At 39.4% G+C, this 22,369-nt stretch overlaps 1 protein-coding gene across 1 annotated transcript in view; it reads right to left on the bottom strand.

The window, feature by feature from the left end:
* LAMA2 (laminin subunit alpha 2) overlaps window positions 1-22,369 on the bottom strand; it is a gene marked incomplete at its 5' end in the record, with an annotated part of 363,202 nt that overhangs the window by 65,025 nt on the left and 275,808 nt on the right. The window contains 6 exons of the mRNA XM_084261417.1: window positions 2,195-2,333; window positions 6,800-6,963; window positions 8,099-8,215; window positions 9,753-9,963; window positions 14,945-15,107; window positions 18,946-19,057. Coding sequence (XP_084117543.1) covers window positions 2,195-2,333; window positions 6,800-6,963; window positions 8,099-8,215; window positions 9,753-9,963; window positions 14,945-15,107; window positions 18,946-19,057 — 906 coding nt within the window. The remainder of the gene's footprint in view (window positions 1-2,194; window positions 2,334-6,799; window positions 6,964-8,098; window positions 8,216-9,752; window positions 9,964-14,944; window positions 15,108-18,945; window positions 19,058-22,369) is intronic.

Here is a 22,369-nt window from a genome sequence, read left to right on the forward strand (position 1 = left end):
TTAGCATTTGGAGATCATTCATTTGCAGAAGACAGGAAGCCACAACTGCTCTTACAAAAAAGAGAACAGGGCTCCACCTTTCAGAAGGAGGGGAAAGTCATGATCTCTGTATTCTTCATAGGGTACCAAAGAGCACCATCTCAGGATGGTGGGTGACGTGACAGTTTCTAGGGGCTTCTCAGTCTAAGGGAGCTCAAATCCACAAATGTTGCCTTCTAGGAGGCTGCCTGAACCCCTGTGCTCCAGCCAGCTGTGAGCAAGGGTACAATTCCCATTTTCATGCTCAGCTACAAGTAACCAGGGCTTGAAGAAAGAGGAAGCCTAATTTACCTGCTCAGCAGTCAAGCCCTTAGGATGAGCAAACATCCAACAGTCTTTGTATAAAACCAAAAAGAGCAAAATGGTGACTGAACTTCACAATTAACATTTTTTTAAAATCTGGCCCCAAATCCTGACATCTACTAATTAATAGTTACAATGTAGCTTGCTCTGCCACAATTTGCTGGTAAACCACTGATTACTCTATATCAAGCCAATTACTTTTAAAAGGCTGCAGCTCCTTCCATTTTCTAGATCCCTGTAGCCTACACATAGGCTTCTCACAACAAAACCAAGATGTCTCTAATGAATACACGCAATGGAGATGCTTAAAACACCTTAATGAAGTCTTAGTCTCTTCCACACTACTCACTTGCCTCTATTTACATCAGATTGTCCATCTTCACCTCCACCTCTTTCAAATTTTCTATGCACTTTCTTTCCTCAGTACAGTCAGCCAGCTCACCGGCTGGTGTACACTGTTTTCTAGCTATATTGTGACTTGCTTTGTTTCTTGACTGCTGTATGTGTCTTTTATTCCTATTCAATCATTGAAACAGCTGCCTGCCTCATTCACTGCGAGTCATCACAGGAGCAAAAGATAGCTGCCTGTATTAAAGCCTAATGAGAAGAAAAAAAGAAAAACAATCCACAGTTCCTATTTACTCCTGCAGTGTAATCAGGAGTTCTGGTGAAACAACTGTTTACAAAGAGCTACCACATACGTGTAAGATGATTTTGTTTCATCAAGAGAGAAATACAGTAATTAGTGGTATTTGAAATAGAATTGACAACGTAAGCAGCCTAAAAATATTAAATTTTTGGTGAAGTGGCTGGATCACTTTATCCCTCTCCTAAATACAGACCTTTACAGCATGTGTTTGCTTTTGCCGTTCTCCTAATCCATTTGACTGAAGTAGCTCTCTGCAAGCTACCTTTATTCATATACAAGTGCTGTAACCACAAGTTGCTTCTCTTCATCTATATATTTCTGTATCAAATATGGGGCCTGGCAATCTCATATTACACTGTCATTGCCTCACGCTTCTGTGTGCCTGTGAAGTGCACGTCAGTTGCTCTCTGACCAACTTTCACAAATTAGCCATTAGCTCCTGTGATACTTGACATCAAAATGATTCTGGCCACGCTCAGAATGTTTTCTGCTCACAGAATATGCAGGCATTAAGGGCCTGAGCTCCTCGTTATGACTCAGGCTGGAGAGCTGGCTCTACCTTACAATCCTATTTTTAAAAATTCTCTTTGTTTCCTGCACAGATTTGCATGCAGTACCTCATGTGAGCCTAGGATTTCTCTGCACAGAGCGGCAGAGCTCACAACAGGAGCTGTGTGGTATCTATGAATAAAACTTTCTGCTCCTCTCCCACAATTCCTCATTTCTTGGACTCTGCCTGGTGCACACAGTTCATCCCATGTGCAGAGCAGCACCCCTCAGCATTTTCGTGGAACGAGATGCTGAAGAGTTAATTAAGGCATGGAGCTCTTTAGAGGCGTGCAAAGCATTTGTTAAATAGCAAGTAGCTTTATTGGGCATCAAATGACCTAAGCTCCTGACTCAAAGCACTCAAAGCTATTGCCTTGAGCCATAGGCAGGGACTGAAAGGCAGAAGACTGAGGGAGGAAGAACAGCAAATAAGAAGGGAAAGGGAAATAAGGAAGAGGAGTTAGGAACATATGGGGATGCAGTCTGACAGTACACATAGCTCTGATAGGGGCACAGCTTCCTGATTGCAAAACAAGTCTATGGTGGCAGGGGTCTGTAAATGACATAATTAGGATGGCAAAACATGGATCTGAGGCAAGGTGCAGCAGAGTTCCACAGAAAAACTGAGCCTTCTTCTCAATTCATATTTCTTACCTCTTGCATAGCTTCATTTGCTAGAGCCTTGGCTTCCTTGGCAACTTTTTCAGCTTCATCTATGTAATCCTTGATGTTAGTATAAGCATTGAAAGCAAGTGTGGCATTGAAAGAGAGGTTTTTGGCTTCTGTGAGGATTCTGTTGGGATGGGAAAAGTAAACACACCATTAAACCTCCTATCAGAGCTTAACAGAACATAGCATCCCACTTTTTCAAACCCAACAGCCTGTATTTCTAAGGCTATTTCCAAGGCATTTCTTTAGAGAGCAATGCTACACTGGAGATTTCAGGAGTTCTGGCATCGTATGTTTACTGGAATTCACATTTTATCCGTGTGGAAAGACATAAAAAACAATATTCACTAAAAGAGGAGGTTCTGTTAGAGAAAAATGGATAAGGTACTGTGAAAAGAGTGTAGTGTTTAACACTATAATCCAAATAATATATATATTCATTACATGGATACATAGGTGATGTGTTGAGCCAGGGAACAAAATTAGTTTTGCACTATATGAATGTGTGGGGATCATCACAGGCAGGTTTTAAACTAAAATCTACGAATAACTAATTTATTGGTCTGGCTCCCAAACACAGAAATGCCAGGTTTGGAGGAGATCTCACTGCATAAATCAAATCTTAAATGTTAATTTTGCTGACCAAAAGGAAAAACATAACCAATAATGCCTGATATTGAGTGGGGAGTTATATTTACACAAAATGTGCCATTCTAATAGCTACAATTAGATTCAAAGTTAATGATAAACTGGTGCAGAGGCTGGAGCTACTCCCCTTCCAGGGGAATTTCTAGACAGTGGGCTGCAGAAACTGTTTTTCTTGCACTGTCTCTGTATGGTATTTTCAAATACTTTCTACAAAGAAGTACTGCACCTACAGAATTAACTTGAAGACAGCTATCCCAGAATGTGTTATGCCCGATACCTATGATGCTTTTCCTGAATAAAGGCTAAATGGACTAAAATCCTTGCTTGGACTGGAGAAGAATGGCTTTGAATTCTGTCTTTTCTCCTCTCTAGGAAATGTTCTGGTCATCAAGGTCATATAAGGGAAGCAAGGAATACTCTGGCTGGACCTGCTGCAGCTTGTATAAAATACTTAGTCGAGACAGAGTGTGTGGAGGAAAGAGAAATTCATTCTCTAACCCAGTAATTCAGCTATTCTCTGGGGACCAGAGACAGCTGGGCTCCAATCCTCGCTTCAATGAGTGTGTAATGATTCCTACAAAATGCAACAGGAAAGACAAAGGGAATGGACAGCACACTCCCTGGACCCCACATGTAGTTAACTGAGGGAGAGAGATTCCCTCCAGGCTACTGACTGAGCCGCCCCTGCATCACTCCTGGAAGAGCCTATCTGCTTCCTCACATGCAGATGGAGCTCACTGGGCTATAGTAAGTTTTCGTGATGCTGTCTGAAGCCCAGGATAGCTATCTAGCTAGTAGCTCAAGTACTGCTGAGAAATATGGTCCAAATCCCTTCTGGTCAGGAGAGAACTGAACTGAATTTGCCAAATACCAATGATGATTCCTGATTGGCAGGCGATTAGCCATAAGGGAGAAGCCCATACTGATACCTCCTGGCATACAGGAAAAAGAATTTATTTCTGGGTTAAATTAATGAACTGTTCCATGTTCTAACTCTCAAGCGAGCATCCACACCACCAATCAATACTGTTTGAAGCCTCAGGGGGCGACTGGAGGGAAAGCACACTCCCTCAGTTTCTCCTCTAAGCCAAAATGGTACTTTTCAGCAAATTTGGTATTAACTGAAAGATGAGTGCCAGTTGTGATTTTCGAATTGCTAAGACAGAGACTGCATATTCCTATAAAGCATGACTGGTCAATGCCAGTGCATGAAGTAAATGGTTTTATCCTGATGGAGGATTACATAGAACCTGGGTATTTCTTTCTCCTTTGAGATTATCAGTATCTGACCACATTAGAAATCTTAATTTTGAACAACTTGCTTGTAGATATTATTTTTAATGTCCTCGATTCTACAGTTTTTATTGTATATCTTAAGAAATTGAGGTTGATGTCCAGATCAGACGATAGAAGTATACATGGTACTGCCATGCCACAGGGAATGTGACTTTAAATACTACCCTAAGCTCCCTAAGGCCACGCTGTCAACCTGTGTTAAGACAGAAGCATATGCATGCACCCATAAAAAAGTCTATTTAGCAGAGTTAAAAAACTCTATCTCAAAATATACCTTACCAACATTTCATTAAATAGGTAAAAATATGCTCTTCTATGTAAATTTTCTCTACTTCTTGGTTCCTCCATGCCAACCTTCCATGTATTTGGATATTAATATCCAAAATCAGTACTGTCATTGGATGTGACACTAGTCACCTACTTTAGACCTGGAGATGAACCACAAGCTGACATGTCCTAATCAGACAGTACACATATCATTTAAAAATACCATGTTTTTCTAGACGTGGTGCCCTTCAAATTCTTTTTACTCAGGAAACCACAGCTATCATTATTTTATATACTCCTCAAAACATAAATTAGATCGAATATCTGCAGTAGTGTGACTACACTGTGTATGAAGCCAGTAATTTTACAAGTATCAGACGTTTTATCGGAGAGAATTCTGTGCCTTTTCTTCATAATTACAGATGCTGGCAAGATAAAGGTTCATTCAGCATCTGCTCACAAGTCTTTGGGATATTAAAGTCTTCAGGTAGATCTAAAAGATGTAAGCAGCAAAGAAGGAGCATATTGCTGATGTTAAAAAAATAATCTCTCTTTTTTTTATTCATGCAGTGCTTTTGGGAAAACACAGCTCTGATGCTATGCTGGGGGCAGGTCCAAGAGGCAGATATTCACAGTCTACTTCTGAGTATTAGTGCTGCAAATTTCACTTACTGTTCTCTTAAACTCAGAAAAATGCAATTAAAAAAAAGACACCTCCCTCTTCCCCCTACAAATAATCCAGCAAAACCAAAACCAAACCAAATCAAACCCCCACTTCCCTTCTAATTCTTTCCAGTAAACAGTATTAGTGATGAGTTATAAAGTACCATACTTCTGAAAAGGCTGTGAGCTTATAAACTACGGGCACTGAAATTCTCACATTTAGGAATGTGATATTGGTAAACAGAACCTTTAGTTTCTGTGCTTAGGTTCAAGCATTTTGGCCCATGACACTTACTCATTTTGAGAGTAAGTAGTGGGATGACTGTCAGTCACCACAGGGGATTTCTGACAGAAACAAATTAGCACCATGGTAAGAGTCTCCTACCAAAATGGGCATCTTACAAATTAAATTACTGCTTGGTTCTTGGGGGCTCTGTAGGACAAAGTTCAATTGTATTCACATCAACACCACAGTAGGCATGTGGTGAGCTCAACAGTGCTGGGAGTGTATTTATCTCAACATTATTCTTTGAAGTATACAGGTCTCTTAAGAAGCAGCAATATGGTCCAAAACTTACACTACCCTTTCATCTGGGTAAAATCACAGAATCACAAGGTTGGAAGAGACCTTTGAAGATCATCAAGTCCAACCATTCCCATCCTAAGCCAAACCATATTCCTGAGTACCTCATCTACCCTTTCTTTGAACACACCCAGGGAAGGTGACTCAGCCCCCTCCCTGGGCAGCCTGTTCCAGCCCTGACAACTCTTTCAGTAACAAAATTTTTTCTAATCTCCAATCTGCCCCTGCCCTGGCACATCTTCATGCCATTGCCCCTTGTCCCATCTCCTGTCACCTGGCTGAAGAGACCATCACCCACCTCTCTGCAACCTCCCTTCAGGTAGTTGTAGGTGGTGAGAAGGTCTCCCCTCAGCCTCCTCTCCTCCAAGATAAACACCCCCAGCTCCCTCAGCTGCTCCTCATAGGATTTGTCCTCCAGCCCCTTCCCCAGCCTGGTTGCCCTTCTCTGCACTCGCTCCAGGACCTCAATGTCCTTCTTGTGGTGAGGAGCCCAGAACTGCACCCAGCACTCGAGGTGTGGCCTCACCAATGCCCAGTACAGGGGCACAATCACCTCCCCAGACCTACTGGCCACACTGGTTTTGATACAAGCCAAGATGCCATTGGCCTTCTTGGCCTCCTGGGCACACTGCTGGCTCATATTCAGCCTGCAGCCACCCAACACCCCCAGGTCCTTCTCTTCCTGACAGCTCTCCAGCCAGTCTCCCCCAGCCTGTAGCACTGCAGGGGGTTGTTCTGTCCCATGTGCAGCATTCTGCCCTTGGCCTTGTTAAACCTCATCCCGTTGGTCTCAGCCCATGGGTCCAGTCTGTTCAGATCCCTCTGAAGAGCCTCCCCACCCTCAGGCAGATCAACACTTCCTCCCAGCTCAGTGTCATCTGCAAACTGACTGAGGGAGCTTCAATCCCTTCAGCCAGGTTGCTGATGTATGGAACCATCTACAAGGGGTACATGTGCATATGTTAACCAACTAGCTAGTTGTATGCACAGGTAGGACACTGGTTATTTGTAGGTTATTTGTACACTCTCAGCAACAGATGTCACAGTCTAGGAAAAAAGTCCCTCAGGTTTTGCCAAACAATGATACGGACGCGCCGCGTGACTTCACCGTGAGCGCGGAGTGGCCGCCTTACCCATCCAGCACAGCAGATGACTCGTTCAGCTGGGCTGCGTGCTTCTCAGCCTGCAACACCTTTTCTGGAAGCATCCTGTCATGAATTTCTTGTGATAAGTCGTCTAATTTATCCTTCAGCTGATCAGACATTGGCTGTATTTTACCTGCAACGCCTTCTACGTACTGGAAAGGACAGCAGAAAGGCCTTTCAGTGGCTGAACACAAACACTCTGTGGCCTTTTACATATTTTTTACTTTTTTTGGTCCTTGTGAGGCATTACAACTTACCCCTGCATTATGACTTCAGGAACTAATATGGAAATAATAAAAGAATGGCTGGACTGGAGAGCAGGGGGGAGACAAAGCAATATTCCAAGAGCTACTTGCCTCTTAAGTTTAGTGGAAGTTTTTATTTTACAATTAAGGAATTTCAGTTTAAAAGCTTATGAACCCTGATTAGGATTTCTTTCATAAAAGCAGGTGCATACATAGCTACATTAAACTGTTATTGTATTCCACAGTAACTAAACAATGACAGAAGTCTCATGTTAGGACCTTTTGAGTGACTCCATTGTATTTTTGCTCATTAATGTGTTTTAATAAGAACTTTAGTTTTGAAGACCTGCCATTCCTGTCCCATAACCTGTCTCAAAGTGTTTCCTTTCCCATTTCTTCAAAAGCTGTTTTTCCATTCATTATAATATTTTTAAATGCAAGACAGAAACATTTCCAGAAACAATGGTATTTCAAGATTATTATTTTTTTAGCTAAGGCACTGATCTCAAACTCTGTTGACAAAATTTTTAACGTAGAATTTTCAAAAACATTATGTAATATGAGAGTGCAATCCTCTCCTCTTCCTGATTTATCTAGACTGAAAATTGTTGCCACAGGCAACAAATTATTTCTGAAGCTTTCTTCTGATGTGCACACACAGTTTTTGTGCAGATAAATCTACATCTAGACCACAGAGCCTCAGTGAGATGGTGAATGGGTCTGCTGCATCTGTAATTCTAAAGATAAAGTCAGTACTGCAATCATAATATCACATTTATAAAAGAAGGCAGAGTGCATGGAAAATTATGAGATGACTCTTTATATAACCCAATATACCATTTAAATATCAAAGTTTATAATTTTTATAGAACAGGTTAGCTTTCCTGCCATACAAAAATGCAAAAAAAATTTCTTCCAATTCAAATATTCCAACATCAATAAATAAAAAGAAAAATCAGGTGTTACTTTAATTATCTATTTTGCTTCCATGACAATGGTTCATTGTACTCCTTCTCTCAGATAAGAATGATAAACCACTCACCTCTACAGCTAAGCTGATGTCATCTGCAAGTTTACTGGCTTCATTAAGGACATCATTCCCTTCCTGCAGGCTCTTCTCCACATCTTGTCTGCCATCTTCTACAGCTTGCTTCTTTTTCTGTAGAATGTGTTCATACAAAGAAAGTTGTTTAATAGAGAGGGGACCCCAGGTCAAATACCAACATCCCATTACAGTTTGCATCTTGTCACCATGCCACAAAGGCTAGACTTCTGGAATTCTCCAAGCTTTCAGAGAAAAGACAGTGGCAACAATAAAGCACATATAATGTAAGGTTTATTTTCCTTCTCATCCTGTGCCCAACGTTGTAACCCCCTCTCACATGGTCGGGTTTTGTTGCTTTATTACAGAGGTAGCTGACTGCAGTACTACTGCAAAACGAACCAGAAAGAAGGTAGAAATCCTAATCTCTACTTGGATATATAAGCTCCTTGTTTTGACAATTACCCTCTCAGACTATTTGAAAATTAATCAAAAAAGTATGCGACTTTCTTATTTACATCCATTGGTGTTTCAGTAACTATTGAATATAAAATAAAGACAACAGTTGGAGCAACCCTGGGATTCTTCACTTTCCAACTAATAAAAATACTGTGTATTGTATAATAAGGATGGCTTCTGAATAGGGAACTTGCAATGTCCTGTGCAAGATCCATTGAGTATCACAGGTTAGTTTGATAGGAGATCACGGTATTAGAGAGCACTGTGATGGCTTCTTGGTCAAAATAAACCAGAAGAACCTCCTCCCAACAAGGAGGTAGGCAGGACTGCTGGAGAGGATGCCTTCAGTCACTCTGATGCTGTGATGCACAGAATATTTTAAAAACTGAGATAGCAGGTAATTTCTCCAACCTTTATCCATCCACCTTTGGGAAGGAAATGCACAGAACAGAGATCAACTGACTTCTTTAGAGCACTGTATTTCCTTAATTCAGTCAAGCCCGCTAAGAAGTGAGGTCTTGGCACTCTACCCTCATCATTGTACTTGAGGCCAAAGCTCATCGAGGTACAAACAGAGCTGAAACATTTATCTTCATAAGTTGACTCTGCTCTTTATGTCTTGGTTAAATGGTTGTTAATGTACAGTATAATGTACTCTTTAAGTCTCTGCAATTTAAATTAAATCACCAGCAGACCCCTCTGCTATGAGGGAGATCATTTATAACAGGTACTAACGACAGAGGCTAGAGTTTGATTTGTCACTCTGTAATACCCAGATACCCCCTTCCGTTTTCTTCCCAGGGGTTGGAGGGGAGATGAAAGCCTAAATTTTCTAGGAGTAAATACATGACAGCAGGGATTTTAACTGAACTCCTATTTAAATCTTGAGCACAGGATTTGAATTTTACATGACCATTTATACTAGGATGAATTTAATCTCCCCCCAAAAAAGAATCAAACATACTCCCCTCTCAGTGTTTAAAAGCAGAGTGTATTATTTTGGTAAAGCTGAGGAGTAATTCTACATTTAAAAGTCAATGCATTTCCTCATTCTGAGGAACATGTTTCCTTTTATTACATAAAGTCTACTTACATTTGAATGAAGTTTTCAGTTTGCTTGTATTTTTGATTCAAGGAAAGTTTCAATTTTTTATCAGGCTCCAAATAATTAAGGATACAACTTTGCGCCACTCACCTCTACCATAGTCATATTTTTTTGGTTGACTGCAGATAAACGATCAGCCTCCCTGATTTTACTTTTGGCCTCTCTTAGGAGAGCTCGAGCATCGTCAGCTTTGGCATGGTAGCTTGCTAGCTTGTCCTGGATCTCATTTTTGAGATTCTCATTTTTCTCACTGGGCTCACCAAATAGTTTCTTCACCTTGTCCAAAAGATCTTCTGCATTGCTGTAAATACATCACAACCCATTAAGGCACTGAGTTCATACTCCTTACATTGAATAATTTGAATATTCTTAATAACATGCAAAGGAAATAGACTTCTAAATGAAATCTCAAAGTAACTTTCAAGAGAACACGTTTAACAAAGTGAAATGACAGTTGTTCTTAGGCCCTTACTTAAAGAGGTATTTAAATGCCACTAAGGTCCTATTCATGGAGTAGAAAATATTGAAAATATTAAAATACTTTCCATTGAAGACTTTTTGGATTTGTTTTCATTTCCATAAATAGCCATTCTTAAGATCACAGAATGTTAGGAGTTGGAAGGGACCTCAAAAGATCACCTAGTCCAACTCCCCTGACAGAGCAGCATCACCTAGATTAAATCACACAGCACAGCATCCAGGTGGGGTTTGAATGTCTCCAGAGAAGGAGACTCCACAACCTCTCTGGGCAGTCAGTTCCAATGCTCCACCACCCTTACAGTGAAAAAGTTTCTCCTTGGACCTGACAAGTAAAGCAAGGTTTTCTGAAAAATTTCAACTGTATCAACAGCTACACCTGATTTCAAGTTGTCTTGGAGCAGACAACCTGCTTCAGACAGTCAAAACTCAGAAGAATTTTCCTATGAATTAGACTATCCCAAGAGCCTTGGACTTGGGCCTTCCAGTACTGAAAGGACTTTACTTATCTAAATGAAATTCTGGGGGATTTTTATTGGAATTTGGCAACACAGAAATAGAAAGTTCACAAAGTACCTTGACCATCAGAGTTACTGCACTCAGTTTTAAAGGACTGGAGTACTGGCTCAGTGATTTCTCTGCCTCATGGTACCAAAAAAAAACCACAAAAAGAGAAAAGAAGCACTTCTAAAACAATGCCTTAGTGATAAAGAAAAATCCTAAGTGAACAGGAATCTGTAGGATTGATGATACCTCCAGAAATCTATTGCACTTCCACGAAGAACAGATTAAGCTTTTGTTCCTGTCTCATTACAGCAAAGCATCAGAAGAAGCTGTGTGGGAAATAAGAACTATTTTCCAAATAACATTGCAGTTTGGGCTGCCTATAGCCAGTTCCATCAGAAACTTTCTAAAAATAAACACATAAATAAATGCAGACAAAAATATCTAAGAGGTGGAAAAAGGTGGCCACTGGCCATAATTTAAATGAAGGATCTGAATTGGAGCCAAGGAAAGCCAAATTCTTACTTCAGCTTTGGGATTTTCTGAGAGGGATTTTTTTCTCCCCATTAGTCCTGCCTAATTTGCAACTTCTGAGGACAAAACTGTTAATAAAAAATTAAATCCCAGTATCGACACCCTGTCACAGAAAAAAAGTGTAGAAAGGAATTCAGAACTTCTCCCATACCTCCTCCATTGCTTTTGTATAAGCAGCTATTTTTTTATACTTCTGGCAGGGTTTTTTTGCATGCTCCAGAGTCTGCAGTACTGGAGAAACACTACAAGACTGATGTAATTCCTTTTTATGTCCTTACTGCATAACATGGTCCGAATTACCTATCTGCCCAGCAGTCTACCTCAAAATTCCTTATCAGTGTTCTAAAGATAATAAATATTTCCATATTGACCTGCTTGTGTTTTACCCTCTACTCTTTCTAATGAAGTACTAAGCAATAAACCTGCTACAAGCAAATTCTTGCTTTATGTATCAGAATTTCCATGTGACTGGACTGCAAGGCATGTCTTGAAATACAGTGTTATACATTCAAGCCCTGCTACTTTCACTGGGTTCCTTCCTAGAAAAAGGAACAAAATTACACACTTCAAGAATTTTGTATAAAGAAAAAAATCACAGGTCTGGCCTAACACCTGAAATGCTGTATGGTCTGGATACCCAAAATGGGAGCAAAAGAGTGGAAACTGATAACAAGATTACTAAAAAAAACCCCCAACCCTGTAAATATATGAGAGCAAGTATGTTAAAATAGAGAACATCTGGAGAATAAATGAGGACTATCACATCATGAGTAGTATGGATAAGGGGATCAACTGGTCAATGTCTCTCCAAATACAAAAACATGAAAATAACAGGAAGTGACATCTTCAAACACTGATTAGTTATACAATTCAGTCTTACAGGAAACTGGATGAAAGAAATTCACAGTGGCTCAAAAGCTATCAATCAGACTAATTTAGGAAATAAAATACATAAAAATAAAGCTAGTCAGCATACTAAACAGAAAGATAGAGTTTGGGCTCACAGCATCTCTTGTAGCAACTCAGTGGCATTCAAGAAAATGTGTAGGAATGTTATAAAATATTGAAAGATTAATTTCATAAGTATGAAAATCAGGGTGGTTTAGGACTGAAACTGGTGTATTTTTAACATGCTTTGTTTAGAGAGAGTTTATTGATTAATGTGCCATTTCAGCACACTAAGGCAAGCAGATTACAGCCTTGATTTGAAAAGTTTGAAGGAAAATAAACAGTCGAAAAAGCTGCACATGTAATAGAAGTTTCACCATCTATGAAAGCAAGAAGACTTCACTTAATGTGTTCTCCTCATTTAACTTTTGAGAATTCACTGAACACATTGGAGAGGCAAGAACACTCACTGATTCTTATCATTCTGTTCTTGGACAAAATCCTGAAAGCAGAATGTACTCACTGCCAAAACAGAGCCCACCAAAGAGTAAATATGATTAACTGCTTGTAAGTGATCACAAGACTTGCAGATCTATTAAAAAGTAAGTATCTCAAAATGAATCTGTAAGAACAAATGTGAGCATAGTGATCCACATACAGACCTCACACGCAGTTTTTAGAAAGATTAATTTTTCTTCATCCTTTTTCCTTGCAGAATGTATCCTGTCCACTTGAGTAGTTTTTCTTTAAGAGGCAGTACTTCATTAAAAATGTGCTGATTTTGGCTGTGGTAATTTTGTCACAGTAGTTAGCATGGGGTTGTGTTTTTGAGTTGTGCTGAAAATAGTGTTGGCAACACAGGGATGCTCGTAACTGCTGAGCAGTGCTGACACAGAGCCAAAACATTTACTGCTCATCATCCCATCCCACCAGTGAGGAGGCTGGGGGTGCACAAGAGGTTTGGAAAGGACACAGCCAGGACAGCTGACCCCAACTGATCCAAGGGATATCCTATACCATATGACATCATGCTCAACATATAAATCTGGAGGAAGAAGAAAGTAGGAGACATTTGGAGTGATGAATTTTGTCTTCCCAAGTAACCGCTCCATGTGGTGGAGCCCTGCTTTGCTGGAGATGGCTGAACACCTGCCTGCCCATGGGAACTTGGGAATAAATTCCTTCTCTTGTTTTTCTTGTGTTCATGGCTTTTGCTTTAGCTATTAAAGTACCTTTATCTCAACCCATGAGTTTCCTCACTTTTACTCTTCTGATTCTGTCCTCCATCCCACCGTGCAGGGGGAGCAAGCGAGGGGCTGCGGGGTGCCTAGCTGGCAGCAGGGGCTAACCACGACCAAGGGTTGTCCCTGTAATCCCCTGTGACTAACTTTCATCCTGTTGAGTTCACTGTCAAAATTTCTTGGATCTCAATGACTGCCCATAAAAAGGTAATCCTATCCTTGAGATAACCTTACAACTTGGATTGAAATCAGTGAGCATATTCATGTATTTTGCCGTATAAAAAGTATTTCTTTATCAGCAAATGGAAACACTCACTTTGCATGTGTCAGGGAGAGAATTTGTTTCACTCAAAAAAGCCCTACTGCATTTGCTACTGCAGCTATTGAGCCACAGTAGGAAATTATTTCATGGTAATTCCATTGCAGTTTCGTGTCGGCTGTAGCATTTGAGGCCCAAGAGCACCTCTGTTTGAAAGGCCTACCCCCAGTCTGCCCTAAAATTGCAGGGAGCACTATCAAAGGTTTGGCTAATTTCTTCCCATCGCTACTTTCTCCTGGTTTTGTTTCTGTGTGTGAAGGGAGAAGGGATAGAAGAGACTCAGTAGAATCAGAAGAAAAAGCAATAAAACACTGCTGAAAAATAGGTCTGCAGTACATCCTTTCTCAAGAGAACAAAATATGGAACAACCAGAATTATGGGCAGAAATACTGTACTGGTAAAATTTTCAGAAAATCCAGTTTATAAAGTGTAAGATAGGCAGCACAAATCTGATTCAGCACTGCCTGCAATTCTTAGCTAATGCTTTATTCTGTTTACATCTCTTTACAGTCTGTAAAACCTGGTAACTGAACATTTTCAGGCCTGAATACCTCTATCCCAGACAGTTCTCTAAGCTACCACAACTTCAATGGGCCACGCAGCTGCTCAGCCAGGTTTGCTCTGGTGAACTGCTAAGCCCATCCCTAGGAATACGTCTGCTCTGACTGATCCAGAAGTAACAGACTAGCAGGATTTTCACTTGCAGACCAGTACTTTTTCTGGATCAGGTAAATTCCCAGCATTTTCTAAAATGCTTTTTTCAAGAGTTGCCAACAGAATTATATGTACACTTACACAGTTTTTGTTTTCACACATAGGAAAATAACCAAATCCCATGCTTCTCAAAATGTGCCACAGAGTTGGAATATTCTGATCTACACTATTCTGTATACTGCAAAATACATCCTTTTGCACGTCTACGCTGCTGGACAAACTTTCCAGACAGAGAATATTTTTATTAGACCAATTAGTTTTCCAGAAACTTCTGGAAAACTCTAGACAAGCTTTCTAGTACAAAAGGCATTCATCAGGTCTGAAGCAGAAGTTATAAACAAACTGAGAAAAATTGCTTAGAATTTAATTAGAAATGTTGCTGGTACCTGTGGAGAAGTAATTTCCCAGGGATTGCTTTGCACATGCATAAGCACCTCCAAAAATGCACATGCTAGATTAACAGATATGAAGTATTAAACTTTGCTTTCCTTCACATTTCTGTAAGCCCCAACTTGAAAACTAGTTTGGAAGAGATGACAAAGACCTTTACAAGAGTCAGATATCAGATTTCAACTGGAAGGCTGAAAACTGAGGTCTTTACTCACTTTAACTCATCTTGAGCTATTCTTTCTTGCACGTTCAGCTCTCTGTTCCTCAGCTCTGCTATCATTCTGTCGGCCTCACTCTGCAGTTCTGGAAGCCTCTTCTCCAAGGTCTCGTCTTGGGTTCCGAGTGTCTTGTTCAGTTTTATAGCATCTTCATTTGCAGCTGCAGGGGGCCAAACATATTTATGTAGGGACTTAGTAAATAAACAGCAACAGAGAGGGTTTAAGCAGCTGCCCATCAACTCTATCAGAGAGTGTAATGCAACCTGCACTGGGTATTTCTGCTGTGAAATATAAAAGATGGTTAATCCAGTGATCAGTGACAAATGAGAAAACATTCTATGCTTCATCAAACCTTTTATTATAGCTCACTTCTAAGCACAATAATTAAAGTGACGTCGTCTTTATATTGTGTCTAAGAAATATGTTGCTCCCATCCTCCTCTCCCTGAAAGAACGAATTTGCACCGAATCTTCAAAAGAGCAGAGGATAATCTGGCATGTTGCTCACAGAATTAAGGAGCAGGCAGTACAAGTGATGAAAATTAAATTTAAATTCCTTTTAGAGAGCTTCAAACTACATCATTTTCAGCCTTCAGAGTTAACAGTGCTAGGAAGAGTGAATGACTGGGAAATTTTGGAAAAATGAGAGAGGAGTGAAAGACTTACAGATGTCTAAACCCACCCGTGTCTTTAGAAGCAGGTAGCCAGAAATGGAAAAGAAGGGTATGAAGATTGGAATCTATGATGGTACAGTGCAAATGTGTCACATGTTTTGAATAGATGAATTATTACTCACTGATAAAGTTGTACACCTGGTATCATATTCAAGGATCAACTAAAATCTTTCTCCTAAATCACAGCACAACATATTAGAACATGCACTTTGAAAAGCAGCTAGGTTATTTACTAGAATCAGTTCCATCTTCCATTTTAAAACTTACTGCTGCCTTTCCATAGGCACAGGGCTGCCAAGTAACTGATTTCTCCAAATAGCACAGTTCCTGGTCTCATGGATACTTCTGAATATTTTAATTTCAATATTTAATTGAAGAAATGAAAAATCTCTCTTCCAAAATTCAAATAAATTACAATTTCATTCATACTTTGTTTAGATTTAGAGAAAATTATGGAGAAAATTATAATTATAATTCAATGATGTTTTCAATTTGCTGGTGAGAACAGGGATTTGGGTCTTTATTCAAAGAATGATTACGGGTGGGGTAATGAGGACTGGAAAGAGACTACAAGACTACACTTTGCTTAAATGGCTCATGGGTTGCTTCTGATCCTTAGTAGGTTACCTCAGGCCAGGAATAGGATTTTATTTTTTATTGTTTAAATCTGGAATAAATAAATAGCAATTTAATCTACCTGAATATTTACCTTGAAAGAAAAAATGGATAAGTTATCTCAGCTGTTATTAGGCTCTGTAAAATTCATACCTAGCTTTACCTTACTCCTGCATCCTTCTCTTTTAATAAACATCTTTCTAGTCTTAGCAAACTGCGAACAATTGGAGTTCAGTGGTAGCAAAAGATTTGAATGCATGGGCATAGATGAATACAAGGAGGTACAAAAGCTGGGGAAATTCCATAGTTAAGAAGGAAAAGTAGTTACAAGTACTCAGAAATAAAGAAAGTAAGCAACCAGCTCAGTAGAAATGGATCAATGCTCAGAGTATTATTGTTACCACATGTCACTAGAAACTTATCACTTGTAGTAAGGATTTTTTATGGCTTGAAGAATTCCTTAATTCCCTGACTTTCAGGGAGCCATCTGTCAGATCATGTACTTCTGAGCAATGTCATTCTCAAGCATTACCCTTAACCAATGGAAAGAAATGTCTTCCACGACATTTAATCCTGAAGTTGTTGCCTACTGGCAGCAGGTACAAAGGAGCTCAGGGTCACAGACACAAGACTGCATTCTGAGAGAGCCAGAAATGCGTAATCAAGGGTTGAAAGAAGGTATAGGGTCAATATGCAGCTAAAATGCCACCACGTTTTAAAATAATCCAGGAATGGTTCCAATGTAAGGTGAAAGGTTAGCCTCAGTTTAAAGAGATAGTGATCTTGAAGAGGAAACAGAAGTAAGGATATAGAAATTATCACAGCCACAGGAAGAACATTTTGAAGAACTCAGGCTGGAATGGCCAAAGAACTGGCACTCTAGAAGCTTGAAAGAACTGGTGCATGGCATTGCAAATCCAGAAGGAAGGCTGTTTGATTAAGAACAAGCAAAGGTAGTGCATGTTTTGAAGAAACAAGAATACCACTAAGGTCTGAGAACTGAGGTTTCAGAAGCAAGTGGCTGCTTGCTTCCAAAAGGTTATGGAATAAATGAATGTCTTATGGAATAAATTAAATAAAAAACAGCTTATGGAATAAATTAATGTGTTAGGTTTTTTGGTTTGGTTTTTTGTTTCCTTAAAGGTCACACATGTCAGACTATATGGTTTAATTCCAAAACGAATTGAATATTGTCTAAAAGCTCCACACTGCATCTGCAGTACCAAGTGGTGGTGGGGGTTTGTCTTACACAGTTTTGACCAGCTTTTCACGAATTTATCTGCACCCTTCCACCATGGCTGTGAAATACTGTCTATACTTGCATTCTTATCTGAGGATCCTGGCATTCCTCATTCTTAGTTTGATCATAAGACCCCACCTGGAACCTAACTTTTAAGAAAAAAGGGCAAATGATGTGAAGGTGAACAGGAAATTTGGGAGAATATGCTTTAAGATGTTTTAGTTTAGAAAAAAAGGGTTTGGAAGGGAATATAATTGCTCCCTACAAACATATTCAGAGATGGGGGGAAGGAGAAGCACTAGGGAGAAGAAACTAAAAAACAACATTGGCAAAAGAACACATAATGACAAATTAAACATCAATAGTTTTAGCTAGAAATGAGAGGGTTTATAGTTATGAAGAACTCTGAAACTGCCTGCTATTCAGAGTGTGTGTGAGGATTGGAAACTTTATGATAGCAGGGGAGCAGATGCAGCAGCACAGGAGGTATCTGTCAGTCCTGTGCTCCTACATATATATAATCTATTCTTAAAATTTTAACTTGGTCACTAGGAAAATTGATTCAAGTCTTTGTTTATTCCATATTTATTTCATGTCAAAGTTGGACATCCTGAAGATATGCTAAACTGCTGATCAGTTCAGCTACAGGGCATGTTCTAGGATGTGTTACATGAGAGGCAATATAAAATGCATTTTATAGCACTTAGCAAAAGTGGAAGCTTTCCCTTTCAGTGAAATGGGCCTTCAGCAGCATAACTACTGAAATCAGTTCTGTAGTGGGAGTCTTGAAGAAGAAAGAACAGATCAATATTTTTCAAGTAAAAAACCTGCCTGTGATTGACAATTATTTGCATATTTTCCAGCTATTATCTTATTTATTAGCTCCATGTAGGTCTTGCTTCCCCAAACCATCTACAATACTTTTGCTCATCGCCTTTCCTGTATTTGTAAATGCAGGGAATCAGCTTGTGGCAGAAAGAAAGTTGGTTCCATGCCACTACTTAGGTAGGGTTAGGAGTCACTTGCAAATTCCAAGCAGCAGATGTTCGTTAACAGCAAGGAGCAAAGTATTTTTTAAGTAATTTTTGGGAATTAAAATGAAGCCTCAATTTACAAAGTGCTAGAATTACACCAAGCTTTTTTACCAATACATGTTTTTAACTGCTTTGAAAATAAACAAAAGCTAAGTCCTGTTAGTTACCTCATCACAACAGCTTTTTTCCCAAATAACTGCAAAAATACTGAAGGAACAGACTCAATACTCTGCTAATCTTCCTTCTTAATCATCACTGCACTAACAGTTTATATAAACTGCATCTGTAGATTGCAAGAGGTCTGAAGAAGACCACAGTTTCTCCACTCAATATTTAAAGCACTTGACATTTCTTCCTCCCTGTCTCTCAGACCCTCTTCCCCACCATCCTTCAGTTTTCTTGAGAAACAAGTGGCATATTTTTCTTTTTCCAATACCTTCAGCAGCTTGGAGGATGCCTTTGACGAACTGTCCAAGAGATTTCGCTCTGTCATTAGTCCTCTCAGCATCCTGCCTGGTTTGCTCACCATCTGCTGTCACCTTGGTAGCCTAGTGATCCAAATTCAGGAAAAATACAATTAATAAACAGGACAAGGCTGCACTATACAATATTCTTACTAGCTGAATCTGTGTACAAAACTTTCCTCAGGCAAAAGGCAATCAATGAATTATTGATCAGGTGCATGGGAAATGACATGCTCTGCTCAAGTCTACAATTAAATTTTATTACCTTTTCCTTTAAATGGAAATTGGAAGGCGTTATTTTAGGTTCTTAGAAACCCTAGTTGTATGCAACAGCACTCAAAAGGAGACAGGATGAAATTATTCCCTGAATTTGCTTAAAGAAACATTGTTTGGAACCTTTTAATAGATTCTTCAGGGAATACATTCCATAGTTTCAAAATTGTGCACTTTTCGATTGACAAAGTGCAGCAGATATCATGACCTCTTTGCTTCCTCCCTGGAGGCATTCTCAAAGAGTCACTTCATGCCAACAAGCAAGAAGAATTTTAAATCAATATATTAATTAAACCAAGAAAGAGAGAGGGAAAAAATTGGCTTTTTCAGCTCTAATGCTTGAAGTTGTTTGTTTTTAATATATTGGGGTGCTCAGTACAATTTTGGCTTTGTGGAGCTAAATGCTTTATAATTTTATTGAATCACAGCAGCAGCAGCAACAGGATGAAGTCAGATGTCTGCTGCAGACCTGAAAAAACATGCTAAGGAAAGAAATCATCTTAAGACATTCTGCTTAGCTCTCAAGGTCCTTATTTACAAAATGACCCACTTTTCATTACAATGAAGCTGACCATTTCCAGCAGCAAAGCTTTTCCAACTGTATTGTAAAGCAGAAAACCTCCACATTTGTGGGGGGGATTGCATTCCCCAAAAATGTGTCAAAGCAGGGCATTCTGATCTTTCTAGTCTCTGGGAAATGGCTAGGTCAATAATTCAAAATGAGTTTGGGTTTTCTCTGGCTTGAGCTGTACAAACTCACACCCACTCCCCCTTTCAATAACAGTCAAAGAGAAACAGCATCCCTTTAGCCCATTTATTTTTGCCCGTTTAGCTTCTAAATGAAAGTCCTCAAGATACATCAGAACAGGTGGGTTTCTGAAATGAAATCCCTGGTTTTATCATACCACTTACAGTTTTGGTCTGCTTCAGAGCAGTGACTCTGAAAGTAACCACTTTGAAGATGGTTCAGGTAAGTAGAATCATACAGGAGAATTAAAGCCCCATACTGCTGGTTCTATTTCATGCCTGTGTCTGTAGGACAAGGTGGCTTTTCACATTTATACAGCCTCAATCACACTATTGGTTAATTCCTCTAAGATTTACAAAACTCCTTTACCTGCCTGGATACAGAACTAAAATATTGTCCCAGTGAGCTGGAAGACCCAATTGGGATAAGAAAAAGTCAAAAATACTGCATGATCTTGATGGACCATTGCTCTACCAGCTTGGCATTTCTTATGTCATTGCATTCTTCATATATTTGAGAACTACTTTAATATTTATTGTCAAATCATAATCAATATTTTATTCTTTGGGTTTTATTTGCTTGGAATTTTCACATTTACTTTTACTGTATTCTATGATATTTCTATGTCCTTTATTACAAATGGTGTTTTATAACTTACATATACTTTTCTTAGTTTTGATTACTTTTTCTACATTGGCCAGTTCCAATTGGCCACTTTAACTTCTCAGTATTTATGACTGAATGTCATGGACTACATTTTTGTGCACATTAATCTGTCATTGAACAGTTTTCATCTCCTCTCAGTGACAGTTCTTTTTAGTACTTAAACCCCATTCAGTTCCACTAAAGGCTTCCTAGTATTTTGCCATAACTTGATTTTCTGAAAAATAATCTCTCCCTTTGTTATCTGTTCTAGCTTTAATTAAATGGCAAACAACTTTCACACTGTCTAATTAAATGTTTCCATTTTAAATGAAGTCCTACTCCTTTTCTATATATTCAGTTCACTGTTCTATAAGGTCAGTCCTCAGCATCTCCTAACATTTTAAGCAGGCACTGCTGGGGGAGCAAGAAGGTTCAGGCAGACTGGACCCAGAGCAAGGGTTTAGAATGAATCTTCAAGAAATCTGGGCACAACTAACACTTTCTGGCATGAGGGAAATCCCTACCACAGAAATCTAATAAAGAAGGTATCTGAGATTGGTGAACCTGCTTAGGTGATGTTCACAACTTGTACTTAGTGATGAAGATTCTATGGAAGACCTTATTGCAATCTGAAGACTATTAGCCATTTATAAACTTAGACTATTAGCAAGTATTAGCAATTACACATGTGGTTTTGGTTGGGTTTTGCTTGTCTGTTTGGTTTGTCTTAATCAAGCCATAAGAAATTCCTCTGGATGGCATCTTGAAAGGTACCTATAGCAATTCCTCCAGCTAGTGAGGTGCATACCACAGAAGCAGTAAACATAGACCTCACTGTACAGATGGAAGTGCTTGTCTCTCCCTCCAAATGCTTCCAATTATTGCAAACTAAGTTGCCCCCAGTGCTACTCCCAAAGACTTTTGACCTTGAGAAATTCAGTGGTATGGGAGAAATGAAAAAGTTTCCAAAGCCAAAAGAAGCCTTTCAATCAAGAGAAGTGATTCTGACCCCTGTCTTTCTTGAAGACTCTGAAGGCACCCAATTAGAAGGGAAGAAGGGGTTTTGACTAAAAGCAGTGAACTGAAGTCTGATGCCTGCCTCTGGTGATAGATGTGGGAACATGCACACAAGCATTTAAGAACTGGTGAGAGAAAGACAAGCATCTTCTGCAGGGCAGAGTGTATGAAAAAAAGAATGTGATGGAAAAACAGAGAAAGGAGTGCTGTGCTGATGTAAGAGATCACTGGTTGAAAAGAGACCACAAGGAAGCAAAAATCCCAAAAGTTAAACCTTCTGTTATACTTTTTTTCTCCCCTGACCAGCTGAGGAGGAGAATGATAGAGGAGCTTTGGTGGACACCCGGCCTCCAGCCAGGGTGAAGCCACCATAGATAAAAATTGTATGGGATTTGGGTAAATTCTCTCAGTTGTATATTCATCTGTACAGTAATCCATGTATTTTGTATTTGACTATTTCAATGCAGGGGAACACAACTCACAAACATGCTTTTTGCCAGTCCTTCATATTACTGTATTTTGGACAGCTGTAGCTTTATTTTGGCTGTTCCATTTCCCTATTTTTGTCTCCACTAGGTGTCACAATTTATATTATTTTCTTAGGCAATGTCTTTTACTGACCAAAATAAGGTTTATATTGAAATAAAACTTTCCTAATAAAAAGAGTAAATAGCATATCGATTGGAATCCAGAAGACTCTCACTACCCCCATA

The sequence above is a fragment of the Gallinula chloropus genome, assembly GCF_964237585.1.
Source record: "Gallinula chloropus genome assembly, chromosome: 3".
In the NCBI taxonomy this organism is placed as follows: Eukaryota; Metazoa; Chordata; class Aves; order Gruiformes; family Rallidae; genus Gallinula; species Gallinula chloropus.